This window comes from Vanellus vanellus (assembly GCF_965231255.1).
Source record: "Vanellus vanellus genome assembly, chromosome: 14".
Classification (NCBI taxonomy): domain Eukaryota; kingdom Metazoa; phylum Chordata; class Aves; order Charadriiformes; family Charadriidae; genus Vanellus; species Vanellus vanellus.
Window position 1 is genome coordinate 16,891,247 of NC_138919.1, and position 21,768 is coordinate 16,913,014.

General features: G+C 40.5%; 1 protein-coding gene across 3 annotated transcripts; it reads right to left on the reverse strand.

Moving 5' to 3' along the window:
• Nucleotides 1-466: 466 nt before the first annotated feature.
• Nucleotides 467-21,578, reverse strand: EIF3B (eukaryotic translation initiation factor 3 subunit B). Of its 3 annotated transcripts, none has more exons than XM_082490327.1 (19): nucleotides 21,058-21,578; nucleotides 15,615-15,807; nucleotides 14,171-14,290; nucleotides 14,023-14,080; nucleotides 12,989-13,117; nucleotides 11,780-11,937; nucleotides 10,718-10,849; nucleotides 10,542-10,608; nucleotides 9,937-9,983; nucleotides 8,907-9,117; nucleotides 8,252-8,324; nucleotides 7,642-7,764; nucleotides 7,052-7,130; nucleotides 6,495-6,633; nucleotides 5,726-5,851; nucleotides 5,133-5,210; nucleotides 4,526-4,634; nucleotides 3,862-3,976; nucleotides 467-2,700 (listed from the first exon to the last, which is right to left on the reverse strand). In XM_082490327.1, the coding sequence occupies exons 1-18, from the start codon at nucleotides 21,542-21,544 to the stop codon at nucleotides 3,873-3,875; spliced, it is 2,433 nt and encodes an 810-aa protein (XP_082346453.1). In that variant the 5' UTR covers nucleotides 21,545-21,578; the 3' UTR covers nucleotides 467-2,700; nucleotides 3,862-3,872. The 3 variants fall into 3 exon arrangements, with proteins under 3 accessions (XP_082346453.1, XP_082346452.1, XP_082346454.1); XM_082490326.1 differs by having other exon boundaries at nucleotides 3,859-3,976; XM_082490328.1 differs by lacking the exon at nucleotides 21,058-21,578 and adding an exon at nucleotides 16,468-16,540 and having other exon boundaries at nucleotides 3,859-3,976.
• Nucleotides 21,579-21,768: the final 190 nt, after the last annotated feature.

Consider the following 21,768-nt stretch of genomic DNA (forward strand, 5'->3'; position numbering starts at 1 on the left):
AGCGTGCCACCACGGCACCTCGCACAGGACACAGAGAAGGGGGTGAGGATAGGCAACACGACCCACCTGCAAGCCCAAATTAGTTCTTTATGTACAAATCCATCTGCGCAGCCACTTGCTGAGTGGGTCACAGCCTTCATTTTCTGCCCTCTGGGATGCCAGATCTCCCCTTCCCCGAGGATCAAACACACAACACAACCAGGGGCCCACTGCCCCAACAGCCGAGTGAGAAGCACCCTCCTCCCTCCAGTCTCGCATAACAATGGACAACAGCCATCGAGACCATCGATACCTCCCCTGAGCCAAGTGCCAGCGGCCATCGTGTTGTCACTTCATGCACAGTGGTGTTTTGCGACTCCTACGTTCAGGAAGGCAATCCTCCAGCATTTTTAGCATCAGTCCATTCATTACGACAATCTATTAAAAAAAACAAAACAAAACAAAAACCAAACACAAGATCCCCTTTTGTCTTCATTATTTATTGACAGTAAACAAGTCAAAGCTCATAAAAGTTACAGTAAGGCTTTATTAAAAATATTAGAATTTAAGAAAACGTAGTATAGCAAGTGAACAAAACTTGCTCTATGAAGTTTCCATTAACGACTGTAGATGGTTAAAAGGTCATGAGAATGTTTGTTTATTACAAATTCAAAATAAAGACTGTGAAAGTGAAGACTAGCCCAGGATTATATGAATTGTTCCAGTTAATCTTGCTCTGTAAGAACAGTCATTCCAAATATTTAAGACTACTTTTACTTTTCCCCACTGACGATCCACACGTCAGTGAAGCAGATTGGAAGAGGACTCAACTCATTTAACATTGGCATTACACTTCCTTTACTTTGAAAATGGCCAGGAATAAAACACAACAGCCTATTAAAACTTCATTGCATGGAGACCAGGGAATATAAAATAAAAAAAACAACAAAAAAACCCAATGCTTTCCACTCAATTTGTAACTTCGAAAACGGTTGAGAAGTCAGCTCTTCACAACTAAAGGGTAATTCAAATGATTCCTGCTATGGAAGTTCAAGCCATTACTAGAAAAACTTTGATGCGCTAGAAATTGTTCTGCATTGTTTTGCCAGAAAGTAAATATTTTTTTCCAGTCCAGTTGAGATGGTAATATTGTGGACATAACTTTAATCATCTATATATATGTATATATGGATTATGAATGAACAGATGCAGAAAACTGGAAACTAATACAGACTTCTGGAAAAAAAACCCCACACCTGCTGGTTTAAGAGCGAACTATTGAAACTAAGTCAATACTGTCATTATGGAACAATTATTTTGAAGTCTTCCTGGTGAAGAGAACATGGGAGTCGATTGAGGGGTTTGTGCATTTGCTATCGCAGCAAGTTCACCTAAGGACAAAGAAAAGGGAGCGCTAAAAACATTACTGTCCCTTGGCTGCCTCCAGCCAAGTGGAGCCACCCTCTGCGCAAAGGGTACTCTCTACCTTCCACTTCAGCTCTGCCAGACGCTGCTACGGCAGCCAGCTCAGGGTTTGAGAAGAGCCAGTCAAGAGAGCTCACGTTACCAATTTCACTGGGTGGTTCAGGAGAGGAAAATGAGGATGTTCTCATCTCCACTCCCCTCAAATGGCAAGCAGCAGGCCAGCAATTTCTTTCACTGCTCTGATGATCTCCAGGAAAGAATTTCTACTCTTAAATACAAATACAGAGAAGTTGCTCCACCAGCTTTAAATACACTTTTCCCCTCTGAGCACAAAGAGCTTTAGAAATGAAACCAGGTACTGTAACAGGGAGCATAAAGCATGTGTACACAGAGCGTTTCTCTGAAAGTCTGCTATGTTCGCTACTAAGACTTAGACCAATCCAGTAATTCCTGGGGCTAGTATCAGTTTGCAAACAGTTTAAGAAATCCACCCATTTTCTAGTCACAGGTCAACTTGTCGGACTGATGAGCCGTACCATCACTGTAAAAAACAAACCACAACACAAAACCAGAAGAGCCATGAGGAACTGAGATTAGAAAAAAATCCAAAGCAATCATATAGTCAATACAGCAAACACACTCTTATTACTGTGGGTATGTTTGACTTTCGTCATTCAGGGAAAGATTCCCTACAAACAACACGTAGCCAGCCTGGTTTTAGTATAGGTCTGCTTTTATTTCCATATTCAGCTCTTTGAGGGAGACATCCTTTCACAATCTGAAAGGAGGAGGATATAGCCCACTGTAGTGCTGCTTCAGCACACTAAAACACATCATACGAAAAATGGTTCTGTTGACTTTTCTCCAAACAAAACGAACACCTGTCCATGCACTCAGGACATAGAAAGAGTTCTGAAACGGAAACATCGTGTATGTGTGTAAGACAGGTGACTGATGAATCTCACCTCACTGGCAATAGTCAAAAACCGCCAGCTGGTAAGTACTGCACGGGAGTCAGTAACTAAATACTGGTAGTATTGGATTTAAAAAGGAAAAAAAAAAAAAAAAATCAAACCCTAAAAAAAAAAAAAAAAGGAATAAAAATTTAAAAGCAGCGCCTTTCCAGTATCTCACTGCAGGAGGCAGCAAGACTTAAAGGCACTACAATGTGTCAGAATGGAGAAAATATGGTGCATCCACCCTTCCAGAGTGCAAGAATATGGATTAAAAATTCCAAAGTTGATGTAGACTTTCTGAAAATGAACGAACTTCTCTTTAGCACAAGATATGGTGGTGCTGCAGAAAAGGAAAAGAAGAGGTGAGTTAGTTTGAGTTATTTACTCTGCTTTTATACAGACAGCTCAACCTTACCCACAGACACTAGCTGCTGGTGAAAGGCTACAAAAGCATGTTTTTCCCCTGTTCTTAAACCGATGTTTAAGTTCAGACACTAGGCAGCTTCTCTCCCACTTCCTTCCATAAAAGATCTCCTGTGTACGGGACACAGATAAGCCAGATCCAACTATACTGAGAGGTATCAAGGCTATATCAATTTTTTCTACTGGTACTGCTCACATTTTATTTCAACTCCTTAGATATGTGGAGGCTGAACAGCTGTTGGGTGCCTTAAAGCTGCTAAAGGCATACTTCCAGTCTCCCCTTCAGTGAAGTCCTAAACATGACAGAGCAGGAATGCATTCCAGGTTTTAAGTCCTATGCGCCTTCACTATTAAAATATCTTCTCCCTCCTCAAAACAACAATACCAAGCTCCCTAAAGGACATTTCCTACAACAGTGGCTGAAAGTAGCCTCGATTTTCAAAATACAAATATAAAATATGAATTCACAAAAAGGAATTGGCAAAAGCACTGGATTAAATAAAAGATTTCATCAACAAGCAGTGACAGTCAGTAATGAGAATCTGCCACTACGTGAATTCTACTAAACATTTCTAACAAACGATAGCAGAGTTCATGTGGATATTTAAACATCTACTCAAATTTATATCAGCCCACAGTCAACTTGCTGTATAATCTTCAGCACAGTATTTAAACTCTGTCCAGTCTTCAACTAATGTGCATTTCTTCCGAAAGGCAAAAATTCTACCTAATAATATATACACTTCCTTCTACTGACAGAACTGGAGAGTCCGCAATTCGCTATGTTTAAAAGTTGACCCTGACTGTTAGGACTGTTGTGGGTTTGATCACTCCGGGAAGACAGGACATAGACAGTATTCTGCTCAGTACAGCTCATAAATCTGACTGTTTGTGATTACTTTTTAAAAAAAGCTTCTGTTTGTCCCCTCTAGCCACAGAGAAGACATAAACCAACTCTGAGAATAACACATTCACTCCTGCAACAAACAGACATAACTTTCTCAAGCAAATTATTGAATATGTAGCAACAGCTGACAGAAGTTGTTTCTTTCTACTGAGAGTTATGCTATCTTACCACAGTTTTATTAATTACTCTGGTTCTGCAAGGGTAATAATTTCTTCATTGATAAAAAATTCAACAGTCTCCTCCTCCCAGTCATCGACATTGCTGTCCAACTCATCTGTGTCTACCCCTGGAATGGAGAAAACATTAACATTGAATGCATCAAACAAGGCAGCAAGGGAAAGATTTGATGCTCTTGGCACCAACAGACCTTAAACTATCAGTGAAGTAAGAGGTGTTTAGTGCTTTAAATCATAACAAGGACATGCTAAATTAATTAAATGACAAACATGCATTACGGTCTCCCACCACAGGATTTTCTGGTTTAATGCAACACCGAAATCTCTTCACAGTCTTACCCCAAGGTCAAGCCAATGCTTGCTTCGAAGCGTAAAGAGGTGAAGCAAAACACCAATACCAAAACCTGGCAGCCAGCAATAGTTGAGCTTTCTCCCATGAAAGCACAACAAAACAAAACAACACAACCAAAAAAACCCCCAGAAAAGATCGTTGTGATTCAGTATAAAAAGTATAAATAACCTTCAGAGAACAAGGGACTAGGTTTGGCAGGAAATGGAGGGAGAGGAGATGGGGAAGAACCCCCAGAACAGGATAGTTGTTCTGTAAGAAGCTGCAGTTACCTAGCAGCAAGTCTTTACAATTACTACGCTTGGCTTACCTCCTCGAAGCTCTAAACGCTCGTTCCTCTGCTCCATGTATAACTCTTGTGCCATCTTGCGGTACTTTCTGAACTCCTCCATCATTGTACGTCTCCTTTCTACGAGCTCCTACAGAGGCAGGAAGAGGTCGTTAAACCTCCCCAGTAAATCGAATCCACGTGGGATGCATTGTTAGCAAGTCAAACTTTTTTCCTCATGAACGTACTTTCTACTGATTTAAAAGAAAAGAGATCTTTCTCTTATGTAATCAACAAGCTGCCTTGATGAGGGTGTTGTTTTTTTTTTTTTCAATTAAGAGCTTTTCTTAATTTAAAGACTGGCTAATACAGCAAGTCATTAAGAACCCTAAAATTTTACCACCTTTACTTAATAAGGTACCACCAGTACCAGTACCACCAGTGCCTCTCCAAATTAATTACTGTTTAACCTGAGAGTTTAGTAGCATCTGTCTGAACTACCTATAGGAACTAACTCTAAACATCTATATTCAAATGAACACGTATGTCTGTTATAAAAGAAATTTAGCTTACATATAACCATTACAAAATAACTAAGGGCAGGTTACAAGAATTTCATCTACGTTATTATATTCCAAAAGTGTCTTGCCTTTGAAGCTTTGGACTGGCTCAGGCGATCCTTCTGCTCAAATATCTTGGAGTATTTCTTCAGGTCCTTCTTAATTTGCTGTAAAACAGGGAATTTTATTTCAACTAGGATATCAGACTAGCAATCGAAACCATCATATTCTCTAAGAACTCCTTCAGTAGGTCTAAGCAGGCTTTGCGTTTCTGAAAAATGTATCTCTTCTAGGCAATTTCCCTTCATTATAATTCCTGGCTTACAGATCATGTAAATGCTTCTGTACAGATGCAATTAGTGAAGTCTGGACAGCTAAATTTAATTTTTATATTCTTTATACCCTTTCACTGTATCCTAACTGTAAGAATAATGGGTCACCGTGTCTATTCCAGGCTTAAAGAACAGTGACTATCTACAGTCATTCCCAGAAGTGAGGTCTCCTACAGCAGTATGTTTGGGGTTTGGGTTTTTTTGGTTCTGTTTCTCCCCCACCCCAATTCAGGGCAAAAGGCAATCATGTGATTCTGTAACAGTTCAAGCCTCATCCTCAAGAAGGAGTAAACCAAGTATGCTTATACACCAAATCAACGTCAGCAGAAAGAGTCAGTGGAATACACTACCTTTATCTGATCCTCGCTGAGCAAGGTAGTTGGTCGTGGTCTCCAGAGAAGCTGACAGAACCTGTCTTTATTGTTTTTCTGAAGCAGACGGCCTTGGAAGGTCCATAACCAATACGCATTGTCCACCTGGGAGAGTAGTGCACCATCTCAGTCAAGACAAGTTGCAACTTAACACTCTGGTTCTCAATCTACGTCGTAAGGGTCTTCTAAAATCATCACCGTTAGTTCACAGAACCAGGGGGCTGTTTTTGTTAGTGTTTTTCTGGCACAAATCAAATTCCTCAACAAAATATTTGTTCCACTGAAGATCTGCAAGAAGTTACCTTGTGGAAGATCACAACAGTTTGAAACTAAGACAGCCCCTCTATCATATTCTTAAGTCTCAGATTCTATACTTGTACAGCAGAGTATTACAATGCAGTGGCTGGAACCATGCAAAAGTAATGACAGGCACAATAAATCCCGCTATTCTGTGTGGACCACAAGGAGATGAAGTTTCAAACTGCTAAAGACATAATGAAAATTCAGAAAAAGGACACCCAGTTTAGACTTATGAACTGCCCTTCCAGAACTTTTTTTGGACAACCGGTTAAGGTAATGGCCCAAATAAATCCTGATGTTCAGAAAATAACATATAAAACTATGGTGCAGTTTTTAAGTCATATGATCAGTGACAAGTGTTCATTTCCTCCTCCTAACCAATAGCCCTTTCCAATACCTCTAGAAGAGAAAGAAAAAAAGACCAAAAAAAAAAAGGAAGCATTAGTACCTTGTGGCTCCACCAAGACACAGAAGTCACGATGTATCTGCCTGTAGGATCCCATTCCACATCTGAAGCTGTATAGTGTTCAGCAATATTCATCATGGTGCAATCAGATGTATCAACAAATGCTAAGGCACCATTCATGCTGCAAAGACAAAACAAGACAGATTATTTTACACACTAGCACAGCCTGTTTTTTTAAAAGCATTTCACGAGCTGCATCTTTGCAAGTCCTAACTGTACAGATAAATTTTCACAGCAACCACAGGCTCATACCAGTCTTTTGCAAGTCAGTATTTAACTTAAACAGCTGAAAAGTGTTTCTAAATATCCACTTTTCTGTTGAAAAAAAGTGTTTGTCATTTGATGTGGCAAAAATAGCAAGTAAAAGTTACAAAGGACTAAGCTACACAATGAAATTGCATCTCTTCCTTTGCAAAGCTATATCAGGATTACAGAGTAATGCAACATTCACAGAGATACCAAATACTTCTTGAGGAGATACTCTTAGCCTTTTTCCTCCTTAAATGAACATGGTGTTCATTAACCTGTGCAATACTCACCTTCTGAGACCAGCCAACACTACAAACTGCCCTTGAGGACTCCAGAATATCGTGTTTGCCTGCTGTTTGTCAAAGGTTTCTGAAAAGAAAGACGACAAATTCAGAAAAAGTTCTCAATCCAACGCCATCAATTAGCTTTACAAGTAGCCAACTCCACCCGTTCCTGAAGACATTTCTGAACTCTGCAAGCAAGTCCTAACAACAGTCCTTAGCTCTACGCTTCTAAAGACAAAACCCAGTAGCATCAGAACATCCAAAGCTAGCAGAAGAAAGAGAAGGGTATGAAAAGATCCCAACACCTAACTTGGGAATAAATTCTATCTTAAAGTCTGTGCTATCACCTCACATGAACTTCCCAAGGCTGCAAAATTATTCTGGCTTGTAGGCCTTTTATTCCCAGGCCCTGGATGGATTCAAAGTGAAAACAGTTTAGCTGCCACCAGAAAATCAGATTTCTAGAATACAGTGTCAGGCATAGCGCCTGTTGCCATACTATATACCACAAACAGCCACAATTTTGAGTTAACTGCGTCTGTTACTATGCAAAATGCTTAGTATCCACACCTTTCACTTGTTTTTCATTCACTTACTTATAAGTTCTATTTTCCCATTGTTTTTAACATGGTAAAAAGAAACTGAAATTCGTGGAGTTTCTCCATGCAACACAGCAAACTTGCTTCCATTTGGTTCCCATGCAAAGGCGATGATGCTTTCTGTAACAAACAAACAAAAAGAGGGATCAAAACTCTGTCAAAAGAACACAAAGCTTTGATTTCAAGCAGTTACCAAAGAAACCCAAGATGCTGAAGAAAGGGAACCCCTCAGTTAAGAGACTGCCATACAGACTACCTTTTAAAAGACAGGTTGATAAGGCAAATGCAGGGAGTTATGGGAAGTGTTTCAGCCAAAAATCGCTCCAATGTCTCTCATCTTCTACAGAATATGCTCATTTGATCAGCCCTACCATCTTTATCGATAAAAGATTTTCAGTTCCATAATTTTTCAAGTCAGTCACAAGCATGAATAGCAACAAAAGTTTTCTCATTTTTACATGAGAAGCCCTGCAACATGAATACTGCAGCTCCTCTCAGAAGAGTTAACTTCCTAATTATGTCACGCGTTAACAGGAATTTCTGAGAAACATGCAAGCATCTATTCAAAAAAGTTTAAGATCAAAAGTAAGGAAATACTTGAGATTACCTTTCATTTCCACCACATCCACAGGCACCTGTTTCTCTCTCATTCGGAATATTTCAAAGTTGGTCACTACTCCCTGTAAAGGCCAAGATCAGCTCATTATCCAATACAGAAGCAGTAGAGCAAACAATTTTATCACTAGGCATAGAAGGACAACTACACAATTAGCCTGTCAGGACGCAGGATGAGACAGAGTCAAGATTTGTTTCTTTAATGAGAGCAGATAAATACTGTATCCCTCATCATGCAACACATTCTAAATGTTTCTGTTGTGATAAAGCATAACTGAAGAATTGTACAAAAGCATTTTTTCTTTTCAGACTGTTATGAAGTGTAATTAAGACAGATAAACATACAGCACATTGCGCACTGTGACCTATGGGTTGTTTAACAACTGCTTAACAATGAGTAGGAAAATAAGTGAGACGTACAGCTCTCAACTCAAGTCCAAGATGACACTAAAGTCAAAGCAAATCTTGGATGCAAATAGTACACACATTTTGCTCTCCACATGCCTCAAATTAAAACAGAAAAAAAGAAAAATAGCTTTAACATCATATAATTTACACTGTCTATATTAAAAGACAGTACTGTAAGAAAATGAGATATCAGCATGAGATAGAACCAAGTTTTATGAATATAATCAGAATCCACATGCCTGTGTGCCTTTGGGAGTCCTGTCTACCTTCACACACAGGTAATCCCCGTTCTTCTGCCAGTGTAGTTTGCAATCTACAACATTGAACAAATTCCGCACACGAATTTCTTGTCTAGAAGGCAGCTGCATCAAAGTCACTCTTGCTGGGATGTCTTTGTCCTCGGGCACCCAGAAAGCAATTATGTTACCACCGGGAGACCATGAGAAGTCTCTACAGGAAGAAAGGTAAGAACATGCCATTTTAATTTTTAGTTAAGAGATACTACAAGCAGAAACCATTTTCATCATTGTATCTAAATGCTGCAGACAAACATCAGCTCTCAGTAATAAAGACAGATACAGACAAGCAACCGAGGACAGTTTAATAACCTTATACACACCCTACCAAGACAGATTTTTAACCTGCTATTTAAACTTGCTATATGACCAATGTTATCAAAACAGTACATTTCAGTAACGAATAGGGGCTACACCCAGTGTAACTACCAAAGATCTAAGAAACAGGCTGATGAAACCAATGGGCAGAAAAACCCTATTAAGTTACACAGGAGACAATCTTCTTGCACCTGGGTACACTTAATTTTCTTACTGCTTCACAGAGAGGTACCTCAAAAACTCTCACAGTAATCAGCATCTATTGTGCAGACACACAGAAAACCAAACCTGGTCCCTGCCAATAGGCAGAGTCCTACAGCATGCTGTTTTAAGACAGCATACAAATCTTAAAGAGATACTGCCTAACAAACTACACTCCAGTTTGGTTTTGTAGACAAGGAACAGGACTCCCAAGATCGACCCTGGATTAAGCAGTAACACAAAGAGGATTTCAAAGCACAGAAGCTGTCGACTGTGCACATGAATAAACACAGAATTTTCCATTCCTTTTTGGCAGTTTGTCTAATCTGACAACTTCAGTACATGAGGTCATTTGCTCTCATCAACAGTCTGAAGATTCCTCTCACTATAACAAAGCCACAGACATTAAGATTCCCACTAAAGAGAGCTGTTATCTGTACAAAGGAATACTCACCTTATCCCAGTGATTTTCAAGCTTTTTTTGTCCAACAAACCCATAGACTAAAAGAGAAAGGTGTGAATTTTCAAGTTAGTAACATTCTTGTATTTACACCCTCCACCCCCCCTCTTCTACCCTTATTATTAGAGCACATAAACTAGGAAATTGTGTACAGTTTTCAGAGATCCTGTATCCCTATTTTTTATTATGAACATACATATACCACAATTACAAGTAAAATAAAAACTGCTGTACAGAATGCATGAGTACAGCAGCCTGAATTACAATGAAAAAGCAAACCAGAATAGATTAGGCTGCAATTTACAGTGTGTTTTGGGTACTTCGGCAGTCACCTGCTACTGGGAGCTGGCAGGCATCACACAACCTCGATCCTATTGTCTCTCGTAATTAGTACACTGAACTGTTGAATTCTTCTAGAAGTGTGCTGTGAAATTTACTGTCAGACTCAGCTATAAGTTTTTTACCCAGGAAAGAACAAGACAAGAGCAAATGGATTTCTCCCTTTTTAAGCCCAGCTCTAGAGTGTATTATTAAAATGTATGGGAAAGACTGACATTGTAATGCAGTAAGTGTTATGCAAAAAACCAGCAAGAACTTACAGGTGTTTCATAGATGCTGAGGGTATCTGAAGTCATTCGAGCAAAGAATTTACCATCATGACTCCATCTAAACAAATAGAAAGAAAAAAAAAGAATATTAGATACGAACTGCCTTTTTATTAAATGGAGCCTGAGACTACTTGTTCTCTCTATTCTAATTCTATTTCTCAACCTACTTAAAAATAGGCCAGTGAGCTGAGTTTTCACAGTGGAATCCTCGCTTCTTTTGCCCAGTCAAAATATCCCAGATGATAATAGCCTGAGGGTCATCCTGTGTGTCCATCAAAGGGCTGAAGGTTACTAAATACCTACAAAAGAAATAATCAATTTCACTATTGAAACTTCATCCAATATGTCAGTACAAGAAGGCTTTCATGCAAATAATATTTAAATACAATGCACTTTCAAACAGCAGTTTCTCTAATGGGCTATTTTGAAGAGCAGGAAAAATAAGAACAGTATGATAAAGGGGGAGACAGCTTCCAAGACACACTATATCCCTGGCATTCCTCTGGCTGAAAACGCTCTAGATTTATGTGCAAGTCTTCCCATATTGACATTACAAGAGAGGGGAACTCACCAAATACACTGTTACCTACTACATAGTTTTGCCACGAGAACATCATTGGTTTTGAACCGAATATAAATCCATTGACTTTAGCCAACCTGAACTACAGATATGCTAGACTTTTCCATTTGAAGATAAATAATCTCTCTCTGATGCAATAAAACATCAAACCTAATTGCTTCCAAATATGTTACTTGAAAACTACTAAAACAAAACGTATATCAGTCCTGAAATTATTTTAGCCTTCTCTAAAGAGCTCTCTAACATTAAAGAATTCAACATTAAGGAATTCATGTCAGTATTACAGATTCGGAGGATGCTACTCAACTGAAACTTTTCAGAGAACTAGAAATCTAACACTACAGACAACCCATCCAACTAAAGAGTAAAAATCCAATCTACTCCCTTGGGATAACAACGTCTTTGACAAAACTTGTCAGGTCAGTTTTGTAGACCAATTATTCCAGATTATGTTAAGTACCTTTCCTGAAGTCAAAGAAAAGCCAGAGTTTCACTCATTTCAAGAAGGGTTTATGCATGAAAAGCAGTAATTCCAAAGGCAAAGGAGAACGGAAGACCTCAACCACGTGAGATTTGAAAGCACAGCAGCCAGAATGAGTGTGCTTCGTGCTTTTGATCCCTTCACCCAAACCAATGCCATACTCCATACCTTTCACAGGGCGAGAAATCAATAAGCTGCACCCCCTGGTGACTAAATCTTTGAATCTGCTTGAACTTCTCTCCACCCCAAAGTGCGATGCCTCTCTGGTGGAACGTAGCCAAGTACGTACCCTTTGGGGACCAACGTACATAGGTTTCTGTCCATCGCTGGATTTAAAAAAAAAAAAAAAAAAAAAAAAAAAAAGAAAAAAGGATATGCAAAGGTTTAATTTCATGCTGGATTCTCCTAAAGGAGAAAGAATTAAATGTGTGGTTTGTAGCATCACATTTTACAAATCCATTTACTAAGTGAAGATCTCAGAATTACTGGTATCTTGGACTAGTTGTGGAGTTTAATTTCATGCACATAATGCACAGTCCTTATTCTTCGGGTTGAAAACTGTCAGTTGAGACATTTTCAACTTACTGATCACGAAAAACATTTTCCAGGTACAGTGACAACCTTTGTATACTAACAATTAAACCCACCTAACAGGCTTAGGTTTCCTTCTTGTCTTTCAGCCCTGATAAGAACATACTATTCTTAGAAGTAAGGGTAAGTATTTCAAATTTCTTAAAAACAATATGGCTCTTGACCTTCAGCTAAGTTAGAGGTAACAGCAATAGAGACCATGGTGACAAGCAAAATTACTCATCATCCCAGAGCCAACTTCTTTCTACTGTAATGCATAAGGGTTATTAAAGTAAATGGTTCTGGGTACCAACAGTTCTCAGCAAGTCAACTGCCTACAGCAGACAGGCACGCTAACTCTCCCTTTTATATGCTATTACCAAACCAGCTATTCCTCTTTTGCTCCTCTGCGGTCAGCAAAAAGTGATCAGAAGCAGCATACTTAAGCACATACTCAGCTCTAATGAACAGTACTGCTTCTCAAACTCTGACGTTGCATTTTCAGGTCTTTCTGAATCATGTATAATATACAGATGAAGGAAACTAATAGGCATTATGGAGCAGTTTAAAAAAAAAAAAAAAAAAAAAAAAGAGAACACTATAAACAGGTTAACTCCCCATTTGTTTTACCTAAGCAGCTAAGTCTAACTCTAAAGGATTTCACCACTTCTCTTTAAAAGGTAAAAAAAAAATAATTTCAGCAATGGGGAAAAATTTTTTTTTTTTTTCAATGAAAAACCTGAAATGTCTTAAAGTGAATGAGACTGACAGTGTATCTGCAATGTACCACACTTCCAAGACACTCACTGCTCTGTCCTCAATTTGAACAGGTTCCTTGATATCATTCCAAAATATGGAGGTCCGGTCTCCTGACTCAAAGATCACACTGTACTGATCTCTACAGTCAGGATCTTCCAACCAGTATCGTAGATTCCCCTAAGAAAAACAGAAGCAAAAAGATTATTGATGAGTCAAAGGCTAAGACGACAAATTCCCCAAATTTATATGCACCTGGCAGGGGGAAGTCAGTCTTTAACACAGCGTGCAACTCTGGAGTCTTACCATTGCAAGCAAGTTTTTAAAGTGAAATTAAACAGAATCATCGAATCGTCTAGGTTGGAAGGGACCTTTATGATCATTGAGTCCAACCATCGACCTAACACTGCCAAAACCACCACTAAGCACCATGTCTACCCGTCTTTTGAATACCTCCAGGGATGGTGATTGCACCGCTTCTGTAAACAGCCTTTTCCAATGCCTGATAACCCTTTTGGTGAAGAAATTTTTCCTAATATCCAATCTAAATAATTCAAGCTATGAGTTATTGGAGGGTAAGAGAACTGATTGTAAAAAGGTGGACCTTCAAGGTGGTCTGATGATGTTTAACATTTCTTAACCAAAGTAACTTCAGGAGTTTCTTGGTGTTTGGTTGTTTTTTGGTTTTGTTTTATTTTTTTTTTTGCTTGTTTGTTTTGTGTTTTTTTTTTTTAAACCTATCCCTTCCTCCACAGGACTTTTTACAAATCCAGTGGTAACAAACACAGAAGTTTGCCTCAAACATTAAAAAATATGAGAAGATGCTTTCAAAATTCTATTTTTAAATGACTTGTGCAAAATCATTGTTTACTCTTAAGTTTTACCAACTATGAAGCAGAACCACTCAGTTGTTCCTGTCACTTCATGGCAGCAAGGATGAACAAAACAGGAACACACGATCACTACTGCTACTTACAACAACGCTAGTAACACATCATTTCTATTTTCATACAAACACTCCAACAATGAAGGAATCATTTCATATTATGCTGAATATTCTTTCCACTCTTGCAAAAAATCCTTACCAAATCCTTAAATGGCTGTTTCTCAGGGATTTCCCATTCATCACTGATTGTCATGTACCTGAAAGAGCAATTTGATTGGTTACACTCCATGCAGGTACTCTTGATTATAATCCCAAAATATACAGACATACATGATAGTTGCACTCACTTATCAAAGTCTGTGAAAAGGTTGACTCTGAAAGTGTGCTGTTTATCCAGTTTGTATCCATCTGCATTCTTCACAGCATCCACTGCATGAGATGGAGACATGTACTCCAGAAAGATGTACCTACAATGAAGAAAGGCAAAAGTAGGACATCATCATTGACTACATAATAGGCTCGTAATAAAAAAGAAAATAAATAAATAAAAAGGAAACGATGAGGATGAACTAAGAACTCAGTACAGAGCACCTACAAAATAAATTGTCTTATCCCTAACCGATTAGGGTCAAAAGCAATTAACCTCCATTTTGGCCACAGGCACGCATACACTTTTAGCTGTATTGGCTCGACCTGAATTAAACTGATACCCTTCCTGTAAATGCACTAGACTTAAATGATGAATGAAAGTTCAATGCAACGCACAACAACAGTGAGAGCTAATAACAGGCAGATTAAGTACGCAGCTCTTTCCAGCCGAATGAGAGATGATGTTTAGAAATTGTAAATCTTGCCGTCACAGGCATCTCAAAGCACAACTCTTGTTTTTCAGTTACACTGAATATAATTCAGCTTTCTTCTTGCCGCTAATACAATTAAGCTTGTAGCTCAGCAGTCTTAAAATTAACAGCATCCTCAAGACTGTCAGACACTGCCTCAAAGAGAGGCATGAACACAGACAAACTAATTTTCTCACCCTGACCTTATAGAGACAACAGTCCCTCCACTCCAGAAAACCACCTTTTTTATGCTGTCTAAACTATGAATTCCTCCCAAACTCAGGATTATATGCTACTTCGACCACAGTAACACCTCAGAGTTATCAGATTGATTTTTGCCTGGTTTCTCTCCCTAAAACTTTCTTTCCTTTGCTCTCTACCTTTAGGCTTGGTGATTTCTGGTCAGCTTTCTTAATTTCAGATGCTGCAATTAACCAGGAACAGGGATCAGAAGTTGGCAAAGGGGAAAGGGGTCCTGGGAAGGACTCCCTGAACTTAAGGAAGCTGCAGTCACTAATGTAAGCATAAGCACTGCTAACCAGAGCCGTATTATTGTCAGTCCATTTTGCAATAAACAGTACATCCACTCCTACTAAACTTTTAACTAAAATGGACCTTTGACCTATTTATTAGCCATGGCAGAAAATTAACAAAAAAAAACTAATTTAGCACTGCACAGAAATTTGTCTTACAAACCCAGCTAAACTGTTTCCATAATTAATTCCCACACATGCCGTAGCTTAATGAGCTATTAAGCTTCTCAGCTCCCTCAGGAACTTCTGTTTGTCACTGAGACTAGATGTCAGGATTGTACAGACTAAGGTAGAAGAAAGCGATGAGCGTGACTGTGAAGTCACCATAAAAATTGGCCATAAAACATCGACACTAATAATCAAGGGTAAGTCAGAGCAGTGTTTCAATCCTATTTCCAGTAGGGGTTATCATGACTTACCCTTTTGTCTTCCCATCTGCTTCTGGATAAAATTCATTGATAATTTTACCAAACTTGGAAAATATTTTGTGGATGACATTCTTCAGTTTCTCAAGCCGGTCTGGTCCAACCTGGGGAACATTATCCACAACGATTACCGAGTCAATTCCATCTGCTTCCTGCGGCTGATCTTTCAGTACATCACCAAGTAATTCTGCAAAGAAAAAGCATACAAGAAACTAAGGCACGAGTCTACATCATTGAGGAGGAAGACAGAAAGGTGAAAAGAATAGTGATAGCAAGAGAAGAGGAAGACTTCAAGTTTCAGGAAAATGATTCAAGAATCATTTAAGAAACTTGGTAGTGAATGAACACTATCAGAGAAAGAAAGAAGTGAAGCGAATACACAACGCCCCGACAACACTTCCTTGCTAAGAGGCACGAGCATGCAGTTTCTCGACAAACTTCAAGCAGTTAACTCAAATTCTTTCTTGAAGAAATACCTTATATTAAGGACCTAAACATGTACGCTATTAACTTGTTTCAGGACTTGAAACTGGTTCATGAAGTCCTCAAAATTGCCTATAGAGCAAACAACTATAAGATTCACTACTCAAGCTCTGACTAGTAGCCTTGCTCAAATTATAACCGGACGACTTTGATAAAAAGAAATTTAACACGTACCTCCCTCCCACATTACAGGACTTTTAGCATAATTCAAAACTATCTGCCATACCGGAAGCTCTGCACGTCTTAGCATCATTATAATTATGCTTGAGAACTCACGCTCTGTCTAAACTTTAATTAAAACACAAAAATGACAAGAAACTTAAAGCCATATTTAAGCATGCAGCAAGTGAAGACAAGCACACACCTCTTCATATTCTGGATATTCTTCAACCATTCTAATCCCCTTTCCTATATCATCGTACAAACTTTGGGAGTACGTGCTGGCGAGATGGTTTGTTCAGTCCCTGCACTGTCAGCTTCAAGCTTCTTTATACTGGGAAGAGATTGCCTACAGCATCCTTGAAGCTTCCCATAAACAGAAGGGAGAACATTCAGAAGGACTGCAACTCTTGACCTGTGGCTTACGTACCACACTGGGATAAAAACACTTAAAAGGTACAAAGCACACATTTTGTGCACAAAATTAGAAGCTTCAACAACAACACTGCATTATTTTTATGTGGTAGGCTTCTAGATATGCAATCTGTAGATTTCTAGCCATATCTAACTTTAATCTATTCCTCAAGTCAATTCTATTAGATTGTTCTGTATCCACCAACTAAACCCCACTGGTAATGGTATGAATTTAAACACACTTCTCAAACTAGCATTACCTAACTACAGAAATGTACTGACCTGTAGATCCAAGAAGAGTCAGAAAAATTACATCAATGATTCAATCTTCAATGGATTGAACTAGAATCGCTAAAAACAAGGATATCCAAACAGTCTCTCAAATAATTTTAACCTAAGGTTATTTTTAAACCTTTCCAGGAATAAAATCCCAAACTATGCCCAGCTATCCTGTTCAAACATACACTTAAATTCTTGTCTAGATTACTGATCATTTCACGGTGTAAACAGTCATGCCCCTGCAACTTATTAACATGATCACTGTATTCTAAAGAAACATCAGTTAGAAGTGGCAGATTATCTCAGTTTTATTGACATTTTTATTCTGGTCCATTTAAGTACACAGTACTATTCTGCTAACAAAAAAAGCCAAACGTGCTGAAATGAATGGCAAAGTTTCACACATGCCATACAAATACGAAAAATTATCTGCAGTAAGTTTTAAGCTTATGTGAAGACCACTATAAGACGCCAGACTAGACAGAAAATAAGTGCATGCAACTATACTTCTGAATTAGAACATAAAGACAAAACTTATGAAGTCAGACTATATATAGCATTCACAGACAAGGGAAAAAAATCCAAACACATGTAGAAACATTTAAAATATGAGGACAAATGAAAAAGGGTGTGAGATGTGTTGACGTTTTGAAGACATTTTAACAGAATTTTGCTGGTTTTGGAATTCTAGAAATTAGTCTGCCCAGAAACAGCACTGGAAAGATCTCTAGCAGTGATGAAATATGCTTACTTTGAATTTCAGACTACAAAAAACCTTGGCCGCCTTAAACTTTAAGCTTCAACAGGTGACTATTACCTGTGAAGCTCTCCATTGATTTGGGGCAATATGCTTCACAAAAGTTTATGCATACACAGATGCTATTACCACCAAGATTATGTAGTACGCACAGAAGGTTGTCATTTGTAGTATTTATTACTCAAAAAAGTGCTCTCTGTGTGCTTGTAGGAACCACATATAAAAAGTTAAAAGACTCTAACTTGTATAATAAAAACAAAGACCCAGAAATTGTAAAAATCTACCAGTAATGGTAGCAACTAAAGAAAGCTGAAGAGGTGAGAGGAATAACCCTCCATGTTACGTCATTTTAACTTAACCTGCACACTTCAGATTATACCCACAAACTTCTCCCATTTATAGCAACTACTTACTGGTTTGTAGCAACTATTCAAAAATGGCTAAGACGACATTTATGCTTCAGAGTGAGTCAAATATTCAATGAAGAGTGTACAATGTAAAGATTACTGAAGAGCAGGAGGAGTTGCTAGAAGCTAATGTTTAAGGAACAAGTTAGAAGAGAGCCCTTAGCAGGGAGCAGCAGACTGAAAATTGGGAAAAGAAAAAGTCAAGCACAGGAAAAGTTAATAAAAAACCCAGAGTTAACAACAGCTATTCTGAGAGCATAAAACCATACAAACCCCTGAGGATGAGCAAAAAACTTGACAGGAAGATAGAGGCACCAGTCCCAATAAGCACAGTCACAGACGATGACAATTTTAAGAGCACTGTTTGGAACAAACGGGTCGGCAAAGAAGTAGAAGGTAAATGGAACATACAGCAAAAACCCGACTGCTTTCAAAAGTACAGCAGTGGGTATTGGGAATCACTCCATAGTCTGTGTGGTAGAAAATACTGTCTAAAAGTGATTGAAGTTACTGCCAAAGGTATTTTGGATCGCCTTCCCGCTCCTTCTTTAACTTTTTGCTGCAAAGTTGAAAGCTGACGCAAATTGTTACAGATCCAGAAGAGAACAACACTGATGAGTGCTGCAAGTTAACTTCCTACTATTTACTGGACCTCAAGATAATCCTTCATGAGTAAGCCATTCTCCAGGTAGCTGACAATACACTGAAGTTGTGGCTAGGTAATCACTCACCTAGGATTTACAACATACGCAGTGAAGCGTCTGCTATGCCTACAATAATTGTAAGGATTGAAAGGAGGAATTTAAATATCTGATATTACAGTAAAATAATACATAAATTTCTTATTTACTCTATCTTATATTTTCCCTGTGTATAAAATGAAAGCATGTCCCACAAGGACATTTCCACAAAAGCCTACAAGAAAAAAAAAATACACAAAAGGCTAACTTTTTAGGCTATATTAGTCATTTTTTTTCATAACCCCTTCTCACAAGACTTTGTAGGCCCACAGACAAACTAAGGAATGCATTTAGACTCATGTGCAAGAATACAAAACAGTTTTGATTCATTACAGAGTAACAGATTAAGGACAAATACCTACATTGTTCCATTTCTCTACCTGAAATTCAAAATTGTGAACAAAGGAAATCTTCAAAGGGTAAGAAGCTGGTTTAGCCAGCTCTTATTCCACCCACAAGAAAAGCGGGGTGTGGTGGGTACACAGCTATCTTCAGCTAGCAGTATTTTAAGGACCACTATCATTATCTGAACTAAACTTTCATTGTACCTAAAGTGGTTATCTGACACATCCCTTCTCGTGCTTGAACTTGGACCAGCTGTTCTACCATGTCAACACCATTCCAGACAAAAAAGTTGAAGCAATGCATCCGAGATGGTCGAAACCTAAACCTGGTCCAGCTCAGAGGTGTTCCTGAAAATGTAATGTACCATAAGCATTGAAATAGCCTTGGCTCAGTGACACTGACGGACTGCCTTTCTCCTTGTGGAGTCATCAGGATAAGGGGAAAGGAAGCCCAAGAAGTGACACACAGATGGAAAGCCAGACCAGCAAGAGTGACCGAACTTAAGCACTGTAATTCAGCTACTAATACTGTATTATTCATACAGCTGAGAAGTCAACCAAATTAACCCTTAGCAATAAAATAGGTGTGAGGATGGAAAATATGCCTAGCTTCTGAATAGACAGAAATTAACATAATAATCCTGTACGTAGACTCAGTGTATCACGCAAACACTTAACTAAACAAAAAGAATCCAACCATGTACTCGCAGAAAGTTTTGCCCAAGTCTTTAAGAAACAAATGTACAAGTTTTAAGAGCAATACAGACTACGAAATTGAGACTAGCAAACACTTTCTTATTCTAAGATACTTTTCTGCTGTTTTGTTAAGCTAAACACAGGACTGGAAGACTAGAAGGCACACGTTATCAACTGTGTTTCACCACCACTGAAATAACTGACTTATGAACAAATTATCAAATGCTTTAAGAAACATTCTTCCCGTTCTGACACGTGTAATGTAAGACCCTACAACATGTAGGATACACATATATAAGACGCTCCAACAACACATATGCTACAACAAGCATTGGCAAAATAAGTACTTTTGCTAGTCAAGAGCTGAGATTATTTATGTAGAAAGATTTATCTGAAAAAATATTAAAATAGAGTTCTAACTCCTGCATGTCAAAACTAGGTATTCCCATCATTATCGGTTAGCCATTTTAGGACAATCAATAACCAATACTTTTTAAAAAGCCTCGGTTTGAATTTTCAACTGCCAGAAATAATTTTTCCGTATTTTCTTGTCACAAAGTACCTACTTCATATCTTCAGGAGCACTAACTCTTCTCAAACCCTATATTTACTTATGGATTTCACTCTGGAGACGTGAAAAAAAAATAGAACGATGAAACCTAGTGTGCAAACATCTGGTTAGCAAGTTAAAACTTCTGCTTTTACAGTGGAGTGTAACTAATGGAGGCAAAGGGACAGCACCCGAGCCGATGATCCCACTCTGTCAGGGCAGCCCACAGGCGGGTGCTCGAAGCTTAATAGTAAATTGAAGAACATCTGGTGCGTCTGCGATGCGCGATTGCTGAAGCAGCCTCATTTCACAAACGCTGCGATGAAGACGTGTACTCAGCGTTCCGAGCAGCCCCGCGGGCGGGGGACGAGCCCTCTGCCGGGCCCGCCGGGGCCCGGGGGACGCGAAGCGTCTCCCAGCACAAACCCCGCTCCCCCCCGGGCCGGGCCGCAGCCACGGCCTCCCCCGCGCCCCTCCGCGGCGGGCAGGGCCGGGGCCCACCGTCGGAGCGCTCCCGCCTCCCCGCGGCCCCTCCCTTCCCCTCACGGCCGGCCCGACCAGGCCCAGGCGCCGCCGCCCGCTCCCCCGCCGCCGGCCCCAGCCCGCACCTTCGTCGCTGATGTCGTCCACGAAGTCCTCGGGGTCGCTGAAGGAAATCTCGTCCTCGGGCTCGGCGGGAGCGGCCTCCTCACCCTCCGGCGCGGCGCCGGGCTCGGCCGGCGGCTCGGTCTTGGCCTCCGCCGCTGCCTCGGGCTCGGCCCCGGCCGGCGGCTCGGCCTCGGGCTCCGCCTCCGCTTTCTCGGGGCTTTCGCGGCCGGACGGCGGCTGAGGCGAGGGCGGCTGAGGCGGCGGCTGCTCGGGCTCGGCGGGCTCCTCGGCGGCGGGAGGCGGCGGCGCCTCAGGCTCGGGGGGCCCCGGCGGCGCCTCAGGCTCGCCGCCTTCTTCCTGCCCCTCGTCCTCCACCACCTCCTCCTCCTCCTTCTGCTGCTCCGGCGGCGGCTCCACCGGCGGCGGCGGCGGGGGCCCGTCTGTCTGCCCGGGCTCCTCGGTTGGCGGCGGGGCGGCGGCGGCCGGGCTCTCCTCGGTGTCCTGCATGGGGCCGGGTGCGGGGCCGGGCCGGCCGCGCGCGGCCAGCTCGAGCGCGGCGGGGAAAGGGGCGGGGGAGGGGCGGGGAGGGTCCTACCGCCGGGCCATGTGCGCCAGGCCCGGCGGGCCTCGCGCGGCGGCGCCTACCAACCACCGCGGAACGGGGGCGTGCGGGGGGGGTCCGGGGGAAATCCCTGCCCCGCCTCAGCTTCTGACCGCTGCCATCTTCTCCA